At 62.1% G+C, this 14,650-nt stretch overlaps 4 protein-coding genes across 5 annotated transcripts; all 4 read left to right on the forward strand.

Moving 5' to 3' along the window:
- Positions 1–2,203: 2,203 nt before the first annotated feature.
- LOC311162789 (uncharacterized protein) lies at positions 2,204–5,042 on the forward strand (the record flags this gene model as incomplete). The annotated part of the gene is made up of 3 exons (XM_084221337.1): positions 2,204–2,300; positions 2,408–2,733; positions 3,878–5,042. The coding sequence occupies 3 exons, from the start codon at positions 2,204–2,206 to the stop codon at positions 4,994–4,996; spliced, it is 1,542 nt and encodes a 513-aa protein (XP_084077463.1). The 3' UTR covers positions 4,997–5,042.
- A 956-nt stretch (positions 5,043–5,998) lies between these two features.
- Positions 5,999–9,387, forward strand: DOHH (deoxyhypusine hydroxylase). 2 transcript variants are annotated; one of them, XM_084221050.1, is made up of 6 exons: positions 5,999–6,056; positions 6,361–6,689; positions 7,059–7,135; positions 7,308–7,545; positions 8,324–8,661; positions 8,788–9,387. In XM_084221050.1, the coding sequence occupies exons 2-5, from the start codon at positions 6,416–6,418 to the stop codon at positions 8,638–8,640; spliced, it is 906 nt and encodes a 301-aa protein (XP_084077176.1). In that variant the 5' UTR covers positions 5,999–6,056; positions 6,361–6,415; the 3' UTR covers positions 8,641–8,661; positions 8,788–9,387. The 2 variants fall into 2 exon arrangements, with proteins under 2 accessions (XP_084077176.1, XP_084077175.1); XM_084221049.1 differs by having other exon boundaries at positions 8,324–9,386.
- A 1,862-nt stretch (positions 9,388–11,249) lies between these two features.
- Positions 11,250–11,823, forward strand: SMIM44 (small integral membrane protein 44; the record flags this gene model as incomplete). The annotated part of the gene is made up of 2 exons (XM_084220932.1): positions 11,250–11,490; positions 11,612–11,823. 2 exons carry the CDS (start codon positions 11,250–11,252, stop codon positions 11,821–11,823), a joined length of 453 nt encoding a protein of 150 aa, XP_084077058.1.
- Positions 11,824–13,230: 1,407 nt separating this feature from the next.
- Positions 13,231–14,239, forward strand: SMIM24 (small integral membrane protein 24; the record flags this gene model as incomplete). Its single annotated transcript, XM_084221132.1, has 4 exons — positions 13,231–13,315; positions 13,706–13,823; positions 13,938–13,976; positions 14,143–14,239. The coding sequence occupies exons 1-4, from the start codon at positions 13,243–13,245 to the stop codon at positions 14,237–14,239; spliced, it is 327 nt and encodes a 108-aa protein (XP_084077258.1). The 5' UTR covers positions 13,231–13,242.
- Between the last annotated feature and the right edge of the window lie 411 nt (positions 14,240–14,650).

Genomic DNA, 14,650 nt, shown 5'->3' on the forward strand with positions numbered 1-14,650 from the left:
CCATGTACCTGAGGGGTTCCCTGAGTCGTTAAGGGGGTGCTTGGGTCTTTTTGGGGGGACTCTTTAGTGGGAGTTTCTTAGGCACCGAAGGGGTTCTTGGGTCTCTGGGGAAGATTCTTGGGTTCTTAAGGGGGCTCCTCAGGTCCTTAGGGGTCTCTTGGGTTCTGGGGGTTGTTCCTGGCCCCTCCAGAGCGTGTGGGATTCCTGAGCCCCCCTCAGAGATTGTCTGTGACTCAGTGTAGGACTCCCCCATGACCCAGCAGAGTGTCTGTGGCTCCCCCGTTCCTGGTCTCTGATCCCCATTGCCCTTCCCAGAGAGTTGTGGGGTGAGTGGGGGGAAGCCAGTTGTGTGTCCACCCCCTTGTTGGGAGGGCACTGGGGCAGGGGCTGCTGCTCAGGCCCACATGGCCTGGGAGGAGCCAGGGGCAGGTGCTGCAGGAGGACTCTTGGCCCTGTGCCCTTCTCAGCGCTGCTGGAACCCCCCAGTTCCTGCCGGGAGCCCGGGGTGTGTGTTGGGGGGCAGAGGGGTGCCTCCCCCCAGACTGTCCATGCTCTGCTGACCCCAGTGACCATCTCACTGTTACCCTGCCAAGCACAGCCACCCATTCTGGCCCTACTGCAGCAATGCAGCAAGCTACATGCAATCCCTGATATTAACCTTGGACTCCAGGGTTATCAATCATGCAACTCAGCTTCTCATAGTAACCAAGTCTCTCTTTAAAGCTCCCTTGTATGTTATTTTCAACAAGAAACAGCTGATAACTGCAGTCCTGAGAAGGAACAGAATCATTCACAGACTCCTGGAATATCCTGAGCAAGGAGGGGCTCACACGGATGATCAGTGCAGCCCCTGTCCCCGCACAGCCACCCCAACACCCCCACCCTGAGCAGCCCTGAGAGCTCCTGCAGCTCTGGCAGCCTTGGCACCATTCCCTGGGGAGCCTGGGCAGTGCCCAGCAGCCTCGGGGGGAAGAACCTTTCCCTGAGCTCCATGCCAAGCCCTGGCACAGCTCCAGCCCTTCCTGGCCCCTGTCCCTGTCCCAGAGCAGAGCTCAGCCCCTGCCCCTGTGCCTGCCCTGGGCAGGAGCTGCAGCCCCCGAGGAGCCTCCCCTCAGTCTCCTGTGCTCCAGCTGAACCAGCCAAGTGCCCTCAGCTGCTCCTCAGCCCCTTCCCCAGCTCCGTGTCCCTCCTTTGGGCACTCTCCAATATCCTCATGGGTGATGGATCCTTTGGATCCTTCTGATCTTGTGGTGCCCAAAGTGCCTCCAGAATTGAAGATGATTCCCTCTAACAGATCGTGGGCTCAGGCCATGAGGAACCCAGCAACTTCCCTGCAGGCATCCCCACATTCTCCATTGTCTCAGGAGACCTGTGGGATCTGCCCTGCTGTGGCATGTCCAGAATCCCAACAGACTTTGTGAGAGTAGGCACCACTTTTGGGGTACCATCCAGGCCCTGCCATACTCCCAGGTGTACAGAAAAATTCAAGATACCAAGGTTTATGTCCAAAAATGAGACTGAGGATCCTGTAACTTTATTCGTGAACAAAGGGAGAGGCCATGGGGCATTTCCCATGGGGCCTCTCAAATTGTTGGGGGATGCAGCCTCCTTTTTATCCTAATTTTCATGGCTACATCACCCTCTCCTTTTCTTCACTGGCTGAGGTGGAGAAACTTCAAACTTCCTGGACTGCCTACTTTATGTCCTCCTCTAATATGCATCCACCCTTTGTTTAACATAGGACATTCATCGTTCTACTTTCTTTGTTGTTCTTCTCCAAGTTCAGAGATTCAGCAGGACCTTGGCCGAGCAGCAGTCCTTGTGAATTAGTAACACTTTCTGAAACTGATGGTTTCTCCTGTTACTTCCTTATCTGCAAATCCCTGGCCCTATCTACAAGCAGATTCACACAGTCTGTTTGTAAAGACACATTCATCTTATTCCTTTCACCGGGCACTGGCAGGGCACTGGCACTGCCTGTGGTTGGGCCTTTTGTCATTCTGGTGCCAGTCCTTGCCCAAGCTGAATCCAGTGAGTTTTGTCCAGTCTTTTACAGCGTTTTCTAGCCTTCTTGCAAATCCAAGGAAGATTTGGGATTTTGTTGTTGCGGTTTTCCTTGTTTCTGTAGTGCCAGTCCTTGCTGCAGCTGAGCCCAGTGACCCTTTTCCAGACCAGCCTGGAGGCAGGAAGGGAATGGGTTGGGATGGGGATGGTGGCGAGGGTGGGGATGATGGGAGAGTGTGGTTTGGTGAGAGTTGGTGATGGTGGTGGGGATGGAGATGGCAGAGCTGTGCAGAACGGTGTGGAGAGGCAGGGATGGGGATGGGGATTGTGGTGCTTTACGGATGGGGATGGGCAGGTCGGTGCGGTGCGGTGTGGATGGGGATGTCCGTCCGGTGAGCTGCAGGCAGGGATGGGGAGAGCCGTGCAGAGCCGTGCCCCGCGGAGCGGCGCCACCCCGTCCCGCCCCCCGGTGCCGCCGTGACCCCGCCGCCGATCACTTCCAGGGCGGCCCCGGCTCCCGATTTGAAAATGCGGGAGCGGCTGCTGGTGCTCCTGTGCGCGCTGGCGCGGCGGCGGCGGCGGCGCGCCGGGGCCATGGCCGGGAACGGCACCGGTACCGGGAGCGGCGGCGGCAGCGGGAGCGGCGCCGGCGCCGGGGGCTGGGACGGGCCGCAGCGGCGCGCCTGGCTCCGGCACTACTACAGCCAGCGGCAGAAACGGCTCATGACGGTGACCGGGGCGGGGCCGCCGGGGGGCTGGACGGGACGTGGGGACAACCGCGGGCGGGGACGGGATCACGGGGCACGGAGGGTGCAGGGGTGCGGGGGGTACGTGGAGATCACGGGGACACAAAGGATGGGAGGGTCGCTGAAATCACGGGGACACAAAGGGTGGGGGATACGGGAGACGAGCGGAGGTCACGGCGACATGGAAGATGGGGGGATGCGGGACAGTTCACGGGGACACAGGATGGGGGACGTAAGACACGGAACACATGGACATGGGGGATTTGGGGGCGGCAGGATGCAAAGGACGGTGGTGGGAAGGATGAGGAGCACGAGGAAGTCACAAGGGGGCTTAAAGGGTGGGGGACATGCGAGACCCAAAACACGGGATGTAGGACAGGAAGGACACATGGACACAGAGATCACAAAGGACGAGGAACGTGTGGGTTCTCTGGGACACAAAGACAGGGACACAAAGGATGGGACTTGAAAGACATGGAGTGTGATCCTGGACACAAAGGACGGTGGATGCAGCGGACATGGGGGTGACATCAAAGGTGGGGGATGCAATGGGGGATACAAGGGATCCCTGGCTACAAGGACAAGCTGGGGGCGAACACGAGGAACCTGCTGGCCTGGGCAGTGGCTGAAGAAGGTGACTAAAGACTCTTTTTAGTTTAAAGTTGCACTGTAGAATTTAATAATAGAAAAACAATTCCTGTGGAGAGGCCAGGAGCTTCCCCTTTCAAATCATGATTCCCACCTTTGAGGGATGCTGTCTCCCCCTTCCAAATCAGGACTTAGCCCACAGTTCCCTTGGCGGCTGGAAATCCAGCAATGCTCATTAAAATACAAACCCCCAGAGGGAATGGCCACCCCAAAGGAGGGCTTTTCCAGAAAACTCCATCTGCAACACCTGAGCATCTTGTCTGGAGTCACACCTACTGCCTGGTAGGTTTACAGTGAGGTTTCCCAGGAACAGAAAGATTTGACTGGTGTTAGACCAGTTGGGACCACTGGCCATCTGGCACTGGCCATCCTCCTGCCTTGAGTAAGTCTCTTGAGCTGGGTGGTCTTCAGAAGGGGGTTCCAGTGAAGTGCAGGGAAGCGCTGTCTCACACTGCTGTTGTCTCCCCCCTGCACTGCAGCTCCTCATTGCTCACCGGAGGAGAACCAGCTGCTGCTTCTACCCCCGTGCCTGGCCCAGCCTCAGGAGCACAGACTGGTGGGAGCAGGTGGTCCTGAAGGAGTTTGGGCCCCAGGACTGGCTGGAGAAGTTTCGGATGTCCAAGGAGACTTTCTTCTACATCTGCAACCAGCTGCGGCCTGGGCTGGCTCCGCACAGCGCGCACTTCCGCCCCACCCTGCCGCTGGAGAAGAGGGTGGCCGTGGCCCTGTGGCACTTGGCCACCAACGTGGAGTACCAGACTCTGAGCCCGCTCTTTGGCGTGGGGCCCTCCACGGTGCAGAGCTGTGTCCGGGAGGTGAGCTATGCTGTCGTCTTGCTGCTGAAGCCGCTTTACCTCCGGCTGCCTGACGAGAAGGAGCTGGAGAACATGGCGCGCATCTTCTGCACGCGCTGGGGCTTCCCGCACTGCATCGGGGCGCTGGACAGCCTGCACATCCCCATCCACCCGCCCCTGCGCCTCACCGCCGACTACTGCAACGGCCAGGGCTGGCACTCCATCCTCACGCAGGCCACCGTGGATGGGCTGGGCCAGTTCTGGGACGTCTCCACCGCCTTTCCAGGCAGCATGGAGAACAGCGCAGTCCTGGAGAGCTCCAGCCTGTGGGTGCTGGCCAAGGAAGGCCGGCTGTGCCCCAACCCTCCCAAGCATTTCATGGGGAAGGCACAGAAGTACGTGCTGCTGGGCGATGCCACGTACCCCCTGCAAGACTGGATCCTCAAGCCCTACCAGGAGGACAAGAACCTGACCCAGCGCCAGCTGCAGTTCAACTACCGCCTGAAGCGGGCCCACAGCGTGATCGAGAATGCCTTCCTGCGCCTCAAGGCGCGCTGGCAGATCCTCCTCAAGTGTGACGATTGCAGCCTGGAGCTGCTGCCCACCCTTGTCCTCGCCTGCTGCATCCTGCACAATGTCTGCGAGGCCCACGACAACCCCTTCAACGAGGAGTGGCTGGAGGGCACCGAGCCCACCGAGCTGCCCAAGCCCTGCCAGCCCGCGCCGGCCGCCATGGAGGACAACCGGGCCGAGCAAGTGCGTGAGCTGATGTGCCAGTACTTCGAGAGCTGCGGGGAGGGCTGATGGGCCCGGGGAGCAGCTGCCTTGCACATCCCTGCTTGCAGACTCACCGTGGACTCTGGCAAACTGGCCCAGTGCTTCCAGCTGTACCAGGCGGGCCCAGGGCGGGGAGGGGCGGCCGTGTCACGCTCGTGCTGGGTTCGTTGTGCAAGTATCAGGCAGTGGAATGTATTTTGTGCCTGTTCTCTCTCCCAGGATCTAAACTGTTTGGTGGTGTGTTGTGTGTGCTGCGGGAGTATGGTGGAGATTAGTGCTGGGAGGAGGCAGCTGCTGGGATCTCGCTTTCCTCTGTGTCAAAGCCTCTCCATTAGACCAAAATCAGCAGGAGCCTTGAAATAAGGCAGAGCTCCTTTGGAGGTTTGAAGCTTGCTGTGTAAACACACATGGGAAGGAAGAGGCGGAGCAGTGGCTTGCAAGGGCTGACACCAGCCTAGAATTCAACTGCATCCACAAACTCAGGGATGTGCTGCCCTGAGAGTTTGTCCAGCCTAGCACCCCCAGCCCCACTCCAGAGGGGTTTTGGTCAGCCTGGCACACCTGGCCTCTGTCCAGACAGGTTCACCCAGCCTGGAACACCCTGACCCTCCTCTGGAGAGGTTTGCCCAGCCTGGCACCCCTGGTTCTTCTCCAGTAGGATTTTGCCCAGCATCCCTGACCCCTCTCCTGAGGGATTTTGTCCTGTCTCACACCCCAGGTCCCTCCCAGGGTGGGGTTTGCCCAGCCTGGCACTGCCTGAACCCTCTCCGGTGGGATTTCTCCCAACCTGGAACACCCCCAGGCCCCTCTCAGGGTGGACCTTGCCAAGCCTGGCCCCCCGGCCCCTCTCCGGAGGGGTGTGTGGCTCGGTTCGAGTCCCGGCGGCCCCGCCCGGCTCCGCGGGCCGTGACCGGGCCCGGCCATGGCGGGCAGCGGCCCCTGCCCCTCCCGCAGCGCCCCCTGGCGGCCGCAGCGCCCTCAGGTGGAGGGGCGGCAGCGCCCCCTCGTGGGTGGCCCCGCTCGTGCGTATTGCGCAGGCGCGGCCGCCGGGCGGTCACGTGGCGGAGCAGCAAGATGGCGGCGCGCGGTGAGTGCAGCGCCGGCAGCGCCGGGCCCTTCCCGAACCCCCCGGGATCCCCCGGCCCAGCGGCTCCTCTCGGGCCCCGCTTCCGCTGACTCGGCGGCTCCGTCTGACGCGGTCGCGGCAGGCGTTCTATGTCCGTCCCGGGTATCCGCTGAAACCGAGTGTCCGAGGACACGCTCTCTGGGGCCGGCTCCGGGGTCCGGTTCTCCGGCACAGGCCGGGCCGCGACCCTTCCGCTCGCCCTGCCCCCGGCTGCGGCACCCGCTGGGGGCTGAGGGCGCACCTTGACTCCCTTCCTCGGACGCAGGAGTGTGACCGAGGAGCCCCCCGCAGCTCCGAGCGTGCCCGGACCCACCCGCGCCATGGTGACGGAGCAGGAGGTGGAGACCATCGGCCGCACGCTGGTGGACGCGGCGCAGCCCCTGCCCGCCCGGTTCCGGGCCCTCTTCACCCTGCGGAACTTGGGCGGCCGCGCGGCCGTGCAGTGGATCAGCCGCGCCTTTGGGGACGACTCGGCGCTGCTGAAGCACGAGCTGGCCTTTTGCCTGGGCCAGATGCAGGACGAGGCGGCCATCCCGGTGCTCATCCGCGTGCTGGAGGACACGGCCCAGGAGCCCATGGTTAGGCACGAGGCAGGTACTGTGGCAGCTCCTGCGGCTCTGGGGGCACGGGAGGGGGTTGGCTGGCAAATGGGGCTTGGGGTCCTTCCCCTACTGTACAGGGCAGCTCATGGGGGCCTGATGCAGCTTGGATGTCAAACCCTGAGTCATGTAACATCTCACCACCTTCCCTGGCCACACCTGACAGGACAGGTTGGCCAGGCTTCTCCTGTCGTGTTTGTCCTGTTTGAAATTGGTCAGTCCAGCCTGTGCCCGCGTTTGCCCCATTTGGGATTGGTCAGTTGGGCCTGTGTCTGTGCTTTAGAGCAAGGCAAGGTATTGCCAGAGGACACAGCAGGGTTCTTCTCACACAGACACCCTGATTACATCCTGATACATCCTTCAGGTGAAGCCCTGGGTGCTATTGGGAACCCTGACGTGCTGGATGTCCTGAAACGCTATTCCCAGGATCCTGTGGTTGAGGTGAGCTTCCCAAGGGGTCATTTCCTCTGGAATCAGCACTGCTGGTCCCAGAGGCAGGTCCCACTCTGGCCAGGTGGGTGGGGACATGGCAGTGACATCTGCTGTGTGCTGGGCTTCTCCTGGCGCTGTCCAGTGCTGTTCTGCAGCCAGGGCCATGTCCATGTCCCCACAGGTGGCAGAGACGTGTCAGCTGGCTGTGAGGAGGCTGGAGTGGCTGCAGAACAACAAGGAGAAGCCAGGCAGCAGCCTGTACCTCTCTGTAGATCCTGCTCCCCCCGCTGAGGAGACGGATGTTGCCAGGCTCCGGGAGATCCTCCTGGATGAGTCCCAGGAGCTGTTTGAGCGCTACCGGGCCATGTTTGCTCTACGGAATTTGGGGGGCCAGGATGCTGTGCTGGCACTGGCAGAAGGTGAGGGTCTGTCCTTGCTGCAGGTCTGTCCAGGCTAATCTGGGATGAGCCCTTCCCAAATCCGGGACTGCCAGAGCTGCTCTCACATGTTTGTGTCTAGGACTGCTGTTCCCTGCTACATTACAGAGTGCTGGGTGGTCTCTGGTGTTCCACAGTCCCCTTGCCACCCTCCAGACCCCCTTCCCTGAGAGAGGGAGGACACTGGCTGTGATGGTGGTCTGGGACCAGCTGGTCTGACCCATTGTCAGACCTGGCCTGGTTTTTTTGGGGTCATGCTCTCCTGGCCTGGAAGGTCAGGGACTGCTGGTGTTTGGAGAGGAGAATGTCCCTGAGTGGGAAAGGGACAGGCCACATCCCAGGAACTGTTTGGACCCACCCCCAGCCTGAGGGAAGTGGGTCAGGCTCTCCAGCCATCTGGGCCTGTTGAGGTCCATAAGATGGGATCTGTCAGCTCCTGCTCCAGCTGCTTGGTCCCAGAGGGCTGGAGTCCCTGGCCTTGCTGCCATCCCCTGGAACATCATGGTGGGGGAGCAGAACCTGGGCAGGCGGGGGCAGCAGCTCTGCTGGGGGGGTGGGTGCTGCCATCAGAGGAGGCACTGAGACAGGGCTGGGATCAGGCATCAGGGTGGGACACCCCTTCCTGTACATGGGGCTGGGGTGGTGACCCTTGGCATCCCCAGCTTTCAGGTAGGGGCTCTATCCAAGTGTCCTGGCATGTTTTGGGTCATCCTGGTGAATTTTGGGGTGTCCCAGCTGACTGTCCCCCCACCTCCCGCAGGGCTGCGCTGCGGCAGCGCGCTGTTCCGCCACGAGATCGGGTACGTGCTGGGGCAGCTGCAGGATGAGGCGTGTGTCCCCCAGCTGACAGCCGCCCTGTGCAGCCGCGCTGAGAACCCCATGGTGCGGCACGAGTGCGCCGAGGCGCTGGGCTCCATCGCCCGGCCCTCCTGCCTGCGGGCCCTGCGCGCCTTTGCCGGCGACGAGGAGCGCGTGGTGCGCGAGAGCTGCCAGGTGGCCCTGGACATGTACGAGTACGAGAACGGCGCCCAGTTCCAGTACGCCGACGGGCTCTGCAAGCTGCAGGCCTCCTCCTGAGCCTGGGCTGGGGGCACCGAGGTGGGTGTGCCGCCTGCACCCCCTCCCGCTGCCAACGGCGGATCCGTGCCTTGCCGCGCAGAGCCGGAGGAGGGACTGGGTTTGCTCTCTGGCACAATTACAACCACCTTTTCCCTCCAAATCCAGGCTGAGCTGCTACTTGCCTCCCCACCACTCTTTGCCAGCCACTGTTTCCTGGATCTGCCCCTTTTCCCTGCCAGGATCAGTGCTGCCTGCCCGCAGCATGGCTTGGGGCTTGGACCGGGTGGGCTGTGTTTGGCATGTCAGAGCCTGCTGCAGCTCTGCAGGGCTTGGGCCTGCCCTGGGTTGGTGCTGCCCCGTCGGCAGCTCCATTCCCCACAGCTGAGCTTTGCTGGGGGCTTGGATGGGCTTTGGGCACCCGCTCTTGTGGGCTGTGGTGTTTAGGATGCTTCAAAATTGCTCTCAGTGATGGTGCCGAGCCGGGGCCCTCCTCGCCTCTGCAGTGGGTTTTGCTTCTGTTGGGACAAGCTGGAGCTGAGCCTGTGGCAGCCTCTGCCCCAGGATGGGGGTTGTTTCATGGCAAAGTTGGGAAGCTATGGCTGGGTTTTTTTCTGCAGGGAAGGGCGCTGCCATTAGGGTGGGCAGGGTGAGGCAGAGCCTGCCTGGGCTTTCCCCCATGTTTAACCAGGGCCAGGAGGGCTGAGGCTGCTGCTGGCACCCAAATCCCTCAGTCAGCCCAGCCTGGGCACTGGGGTTTGGCAGGGAATAAAGCACTGGCAGAGGAAGCTGGAGTGAGTCGAGCTGTGATTTACCTGTGCCCAGGTGTGGAGTGCACCCAGTGCCGTGGGGTCAAGCCCTGGGCAGGAGGCTGGAGACTGCCAAAATTAAGTCATAGAACCATTGAGATGGAAAAGGGCCTTTAAAATCGAGTCCAGCCACATTGGGAGGAGCAGGGAGTGGAGTCCCTGATGGCATGAGGTGAAACCCCCAGCTCTGGGGAGGAGGATGGTCTGTCTGAGGTGCCCTGCTAGGTCCCACTGCCCTGCAGGGCCTGTCATCCTGCTGGGCATACCTTTTCCCCTTGTCCAAGGGCTCCCTGTGAGTCACTCCCAGGCTCAATCCTCTTAGTCCCTCAAGCCAGCTCAGCATCCCCAGGGCTCTGGTGTTCAGGGCCACAGTCAAGGGGCAGCCCTGGCCATGGCCCAGTCTGACCCAGTTCAGGACCCCATGGAAAGGGCTCCAGTTTTGGTCACCTGTACACACCAAGAGTCAGTGACATGTACCTGAGTGCTGTGGGTAGGGTCACCTGTGTGTGATGGGGAGAGTGAGGGACTCCAGACTGCACTTCCCCAGCACTGGGGACAAACATCTGATGTTTTCACACTGTTTGGGGTCAGCAGCTGTTATGGGTTGCTTGTCCCCCTTCCTTCACTCTCCATAGCCCCTGGGTGATGGGCAGGACCCAGCTGGCACTTCAGGCTCTGTGGATATGACACAGTGAGACGGGTGACTTCGCCCAGGCCATGTTATCATTTCCACTGTTCCCTTCTTGGCACGTGGGCTCCAGCACCCTGGAGTTTGTCAGGCTGTTTGTCCCCATTTATCACCTTGGCTGCCCCCACCTTTGCTCTCCAGCTTTGCCATCCGTGACTCACTCAGACCTTGCAGGGTTGTTTCCCAATCATTCTGTGCCAACTTTTGTCTCTCCTCCCCCAACACCTTTTAAGACAAAATTGGAACAAAATGCATTTCTGAGGCTGGGATCTGGGTAAGGGTGACCTGGTGCAGCAGAGCTGGGAGGTGCTAGAGTGGTGCAGGACTCAGGCTTGAGCCTTGACTTGGCACTGAACTCCACCAGCACCTTCAGCCTGTGCTGGGAAGGGTTTGGGATTTTTTCAAAGCTGCTGCTGGTCTGGCGTAAAACCTGCACCCTCTTGGTGTGGGGGGAATTGCTTTTGGGGGAAACATGGATTTGGCCCCCTCTCTGAAGCTGCTGTGCCCTAGGGAGGTGACAATGGGTGCTGGGGTGACACGTGGCAGCCATCTGGGAAGGTGACAGCCTCTTGCCATGGGCTGCTTGCCTGTACAGCAGAGGGAGCCCCGTGGGAGCCCCCGTGGCTGAGGCTGCATCCCCATCCCCTCTGCCCATCTGCTCCAAGGGTGCTGTGTCCCCTGGGATCTCAGCCATCTGCTCCAGAGATCCGGGGCCTGCTGAGGGATTTAACCCAGCCCAGGGGAGGGAGGAAAGACCTCGGGCATCCTTCCTCATTCCTGTTTTTGGGAGTTCTCCAGCTGCAGGTGACTCCCCACTCCCAGGGGGGGCAGGGGTACCAGTGGTGCTCCCAGAGGAGCAGGATTTGGAGACCCTGACCCACATCGGAGCCCACCGGTCACCTCCCATGCTGAGGCAGCCAGGCTGTGCGTGGATTAGCAGGTGCTAAGCTCCTTCTCAGCAACGCAGCTCTGTCACTGGGTGAGTGGCACTGCCACCAGCTATAGGAACACCACTCTCCCTGTGAGCTGCCGACACTGAGAAGCCTTGTGGACCCTGATGCCACTTTCCCCCCCCTGCCCCTGCGTGGCAGAGGCTTCAGTGGTTTGGGGTGGGGCTGCAGGGATAGCTGGCCATGGCCCTGGCAGGGGGTATCCCCCTCCCTGGCAACGGGGGGACACGGGGGCCACGGCACTTGCTGCAGTCCCCCCCTGAGGAGGATGGGGTGCTGTATGTGGACTACAGGCCCCCTGCCCTGGACAGCATCCACCTGCCCCGCTATGTCCTGTACCTGACGATGGCAGCAACACTGGTGCTGGTGGTGGCATATGCCATCGTGGGGCACCTCATCAAGGACCTGGTGCACGACTTCGCTGGTGAGTGCTCCCCACAGCGGGGTCAGGCTCTGGGGTGGGCAGGGGCCAGGGGGATCCCCCCACCTGAGACTGTGCTGTGGCAGGGCTGGTGCTGCTGACAGCTCCGTGTCTGCCCCTGCAGACTGGGCATTTGGGCCCAAGCCGGAGGAGAAGGCAGGGATGGCCGACAGCCCCGTGCTGGAGGCAGAATGGCTGGAAGAGGACGAAGTGCTGGTGGAGCAGAAGGTGGAGGATGAAGGCAGCGGCGTCCTGCCCAGCATGGACATCCCGCTGCAGCCGCTCGCTCCTCGCAGCTCCATCTCCTTTGCTGACTCCCCCAAGAGGTTCTTCTAGGGTCAGGGGACACCCCTGCCACCAGCAGGACCCTGCAGCCCTGCCTGACCATTGGGTCACGGCGTGGGTCTGGCCATAGGCACTGGCCAGCACTGGAACACAGCCTCCCCCTCCCTCCCAGCCGTAGTGCTGTTCTCGAGGCTCCTCTTGGGCTGTCACGCCAATAAAGCCACTTGCTCCAGCTCTGCTCACCCCTTGGGCCAGCACAACGTGGGGAGTGGCAGGGCTGGGGCATCCCGACCTTTGCCTGGGGTAACAGCACCCCTTGGCACAGCCATGCCACCCCCGGCCATGGGCACATGGGTGTATAAAGGGGGGTGCTTGGGGGTGCAAACCCACGGTGTGGGGGCACAGCCGATGGTGGCAGGGGGCATGGACACAGGTGCACACAGAAACATGGATACTCCTCTGGATGGGCCAAGTCAGCGTTGCCACATGGGTAGGGACAGACGGATGGACAGCTGGATGCTGAGACTGGCTGTGCCCCCACCGACCCCTCAGGGCCTTGGCACTGCCAGACCATGCTCAGTGGCACCCAGAGGTGGCCCCAAACCAGTCTTGGCGGACAAAGCACCCTGAAGCCTCACTTGGATTCTAGGTGAGGGCACTGGGCATGGGGGCTGGTTTATGGACCTGCCGCCCCTGTCTTAAACCCAGGCTGAGGCTGAATCCCTTCTTTTTAACCCCTTGAGGAATTGCCACAGGCTGGGTGGCCCTGCCCAAGTCCATTGTCCCTCCCTGGGGTGCTGGTGGCCACCCTCTGCCTCAGTTTTCCTTGTGCCCTGGTGGGTGGGCACCCTGCCATGGTCTCCCTGAGCTAACCCTGTCAGTGTTTCACTCTTAACAGTATGCGGGCACACACTCCCTGAAGATATGATGGGGTCCCACCCGGGATTGTCTTGGGGCAGCTGGCTCGTGCCCAGGGGAGGGCTGGGGGTGGCCTGGCATTGCCCGCCCCTCTGTGCCACCCCATCCCCATGGGATCTGCCCCAGCCCTGCCAGCTGGGATAGGGGGAACCAGGCAGGGTGAGCACTTCTCCACCCCATCACCCATCTGTTCTTCCACTTGTGCACCCACCCACCCACCCACCTGTCTGTCTGTCTGTCTCTGCCTCCATCCACCTGCCTACCCTGGGGGTGGTCCCCAGTCCTGGGCACAGGGACATGCCTGTCCTTTGCCACGGTGCTCCCAGAGGCGGTGGCCGCTGGGTGCCGTGGGGCGCCTGAACCAGGGGAGTGGTACCACCTGCCAGGGGTGACAGGAGTCGTGTCGCCATGGTGCTTGGTGCCACTTTGTCCTCTTAGGGCCAATAAAGGCGCCCGTTGTCTTGGGTGCAGAGTGCAGGCACGATAGCAGCAGGTGACAAAAGCTCACCTCCAGGAGCAGGATCCAGACGTGCCCCAGCCCTCTGCCCAGAAATGCCGAAGCTTTTGCAGCCCCTCTCGCTCCTGCTCCTGCTCGTCCTTGCTTCCACCGCCCAGGGACAGGCTGGTAAGTGCCCCTATGCCACTCTGTGCCCTGGGGTATCTGGGGAGGTGGCCAGGCCTCCCCCCAGGCATCAGATCTCCTGGGAGACCTTTCCAGTGGGACCAGTCTGTCCCAGTGCTCCAACAGTAACTTTTGGGGGCAGAGCAGAAAGATCTGGAGACACCCACCTGCTGCCCCAGTGCTCCCCACTGCACTGGGGACAGGTGAGCTGTGTCGGGAGTGGCTTCCTTAGTACCCAAGGGACACTGGGAACAGTGAGTGTCTGCCAATGTCCCATCCCATGGTGGGGAGGGGGTCCCATCTCGTGGGGGGATCCCATCCCCTGAAGGATGGAGCTCCCCTGAAGCTGTCCCCATCCCTGTCTTTTCCTTTACCTGTCCCCTGGCCATACAGGCACGGGCCCTAAGGTGCTGCAGCCGTGGCTCATTGGCCTCACGGCCGTCGTCGTCTTCCTCTTCGTTGTCTTCGTCGTGCTGCTCGTTAACCGGCTCTGGAATCTCAGGAAGAAGAGGTTGGATTGGTGTGGGGGGCGGGGGGTGCTGGCCAGGGGAAAACTGCGTGGAAGGTTGCCACGGGCTGGGGCAGGGTTGTCCCCGGGCACTGTTCAGCCTCTCTCCCCTCGCAGGAAGGAGAACGACCACCCGGAGACCCTGGAGACTGACAGGTACCACAGCCCGGGTGCCGCGGGGTAGCACCGGGAGCCCCCCCACACCGGGGTTCGGATGCCCTCGAGAGTATCCACGTTCCGGCCGTGCCGCGGTGCTTTTCACGGGGCACGGCCGCGGTGCCGGTGCAGTGCCCGGCCGACCGACGTTCCCTCCCTCCCGCAGGCTGGAGCGCTCCGGCCACGTCAACCCGGCGGCTGAGGACTGGGATGAGCTGACGGACGACAAGCAGCAGAGCAAGGCCACGGCCACGTCCCTCTGACTGCCCCCCGCTCCGCTCTGCTCGCTCCGGAGCACCTCTGACCGGTGCCGCACCCTCACCCCGTCCGCGGGGCGGGAATCCGCGCCGGGTTTCGGCGACAGCCGCGGCCACCGTGGCACCTCCCGCCCGCGGCCGGCCCGGCTGGGACCAAGTCCCGGCGCGGATCAGCCGCTCGCCGGAGCTGAGCGGGAGGGCGGCGGCCGTGGGCGGCAGCGGGGCCTCCCCGTGCCCCCGACCCTGGGCCGGCGGGGGTCCCGCCCGGGGGAACGAGCACAGTCCCCTCCCAGACGTGCCCACTAAAGGTTTCCCCAGCCTACCCCGGCGTCAAGCGTGTCGTGTCACCGCGCAGGGGAGGGGGCTGTCCGGCACCCCTGGGTGCCACTCGGGCAGGGGACAATGGCAAGTTCCGAG

This window comes from Fringilla coelebs, assembly GCF_963513975.1.
Source record: "Fringilla coelebs genome assembly, chromosome: 24".
Lineage (NCBI taxonomy): Eukaryota > Metazoa > Chordata > Aves > Passeriformes > Fringillidae > Fringilla > Fringilla coelebs.

What these genes read in the sequence shown, in the direction of transcription:
- DOHH (XM_084221050.1), top strand. Translation starts at nt 6,416, where the DNA reads ATGGTGACGGAGCAGGAGGTGGAGACCATCGGCCGCACGCTGGTGGAC. An exon ending in CCCAGGATCCTGTGGTTGAG is followed by an intron (nt 7,136 to 7,307) that starts GTGAGCTTCCCA and finishes ATGTCCCCACAG; the next exon opens with GTGGCAGAGACGTGTCAGCT. An exon ending in TGTGCTGGCACTGGCAGAAG is followed by an intron (nt 7,546 to 8,323) that starts GTGAGGGTCTGT and finishes CACCTCCCGCAG; the next exon opens with GGCTGCGCTGCGGCAGCGCG.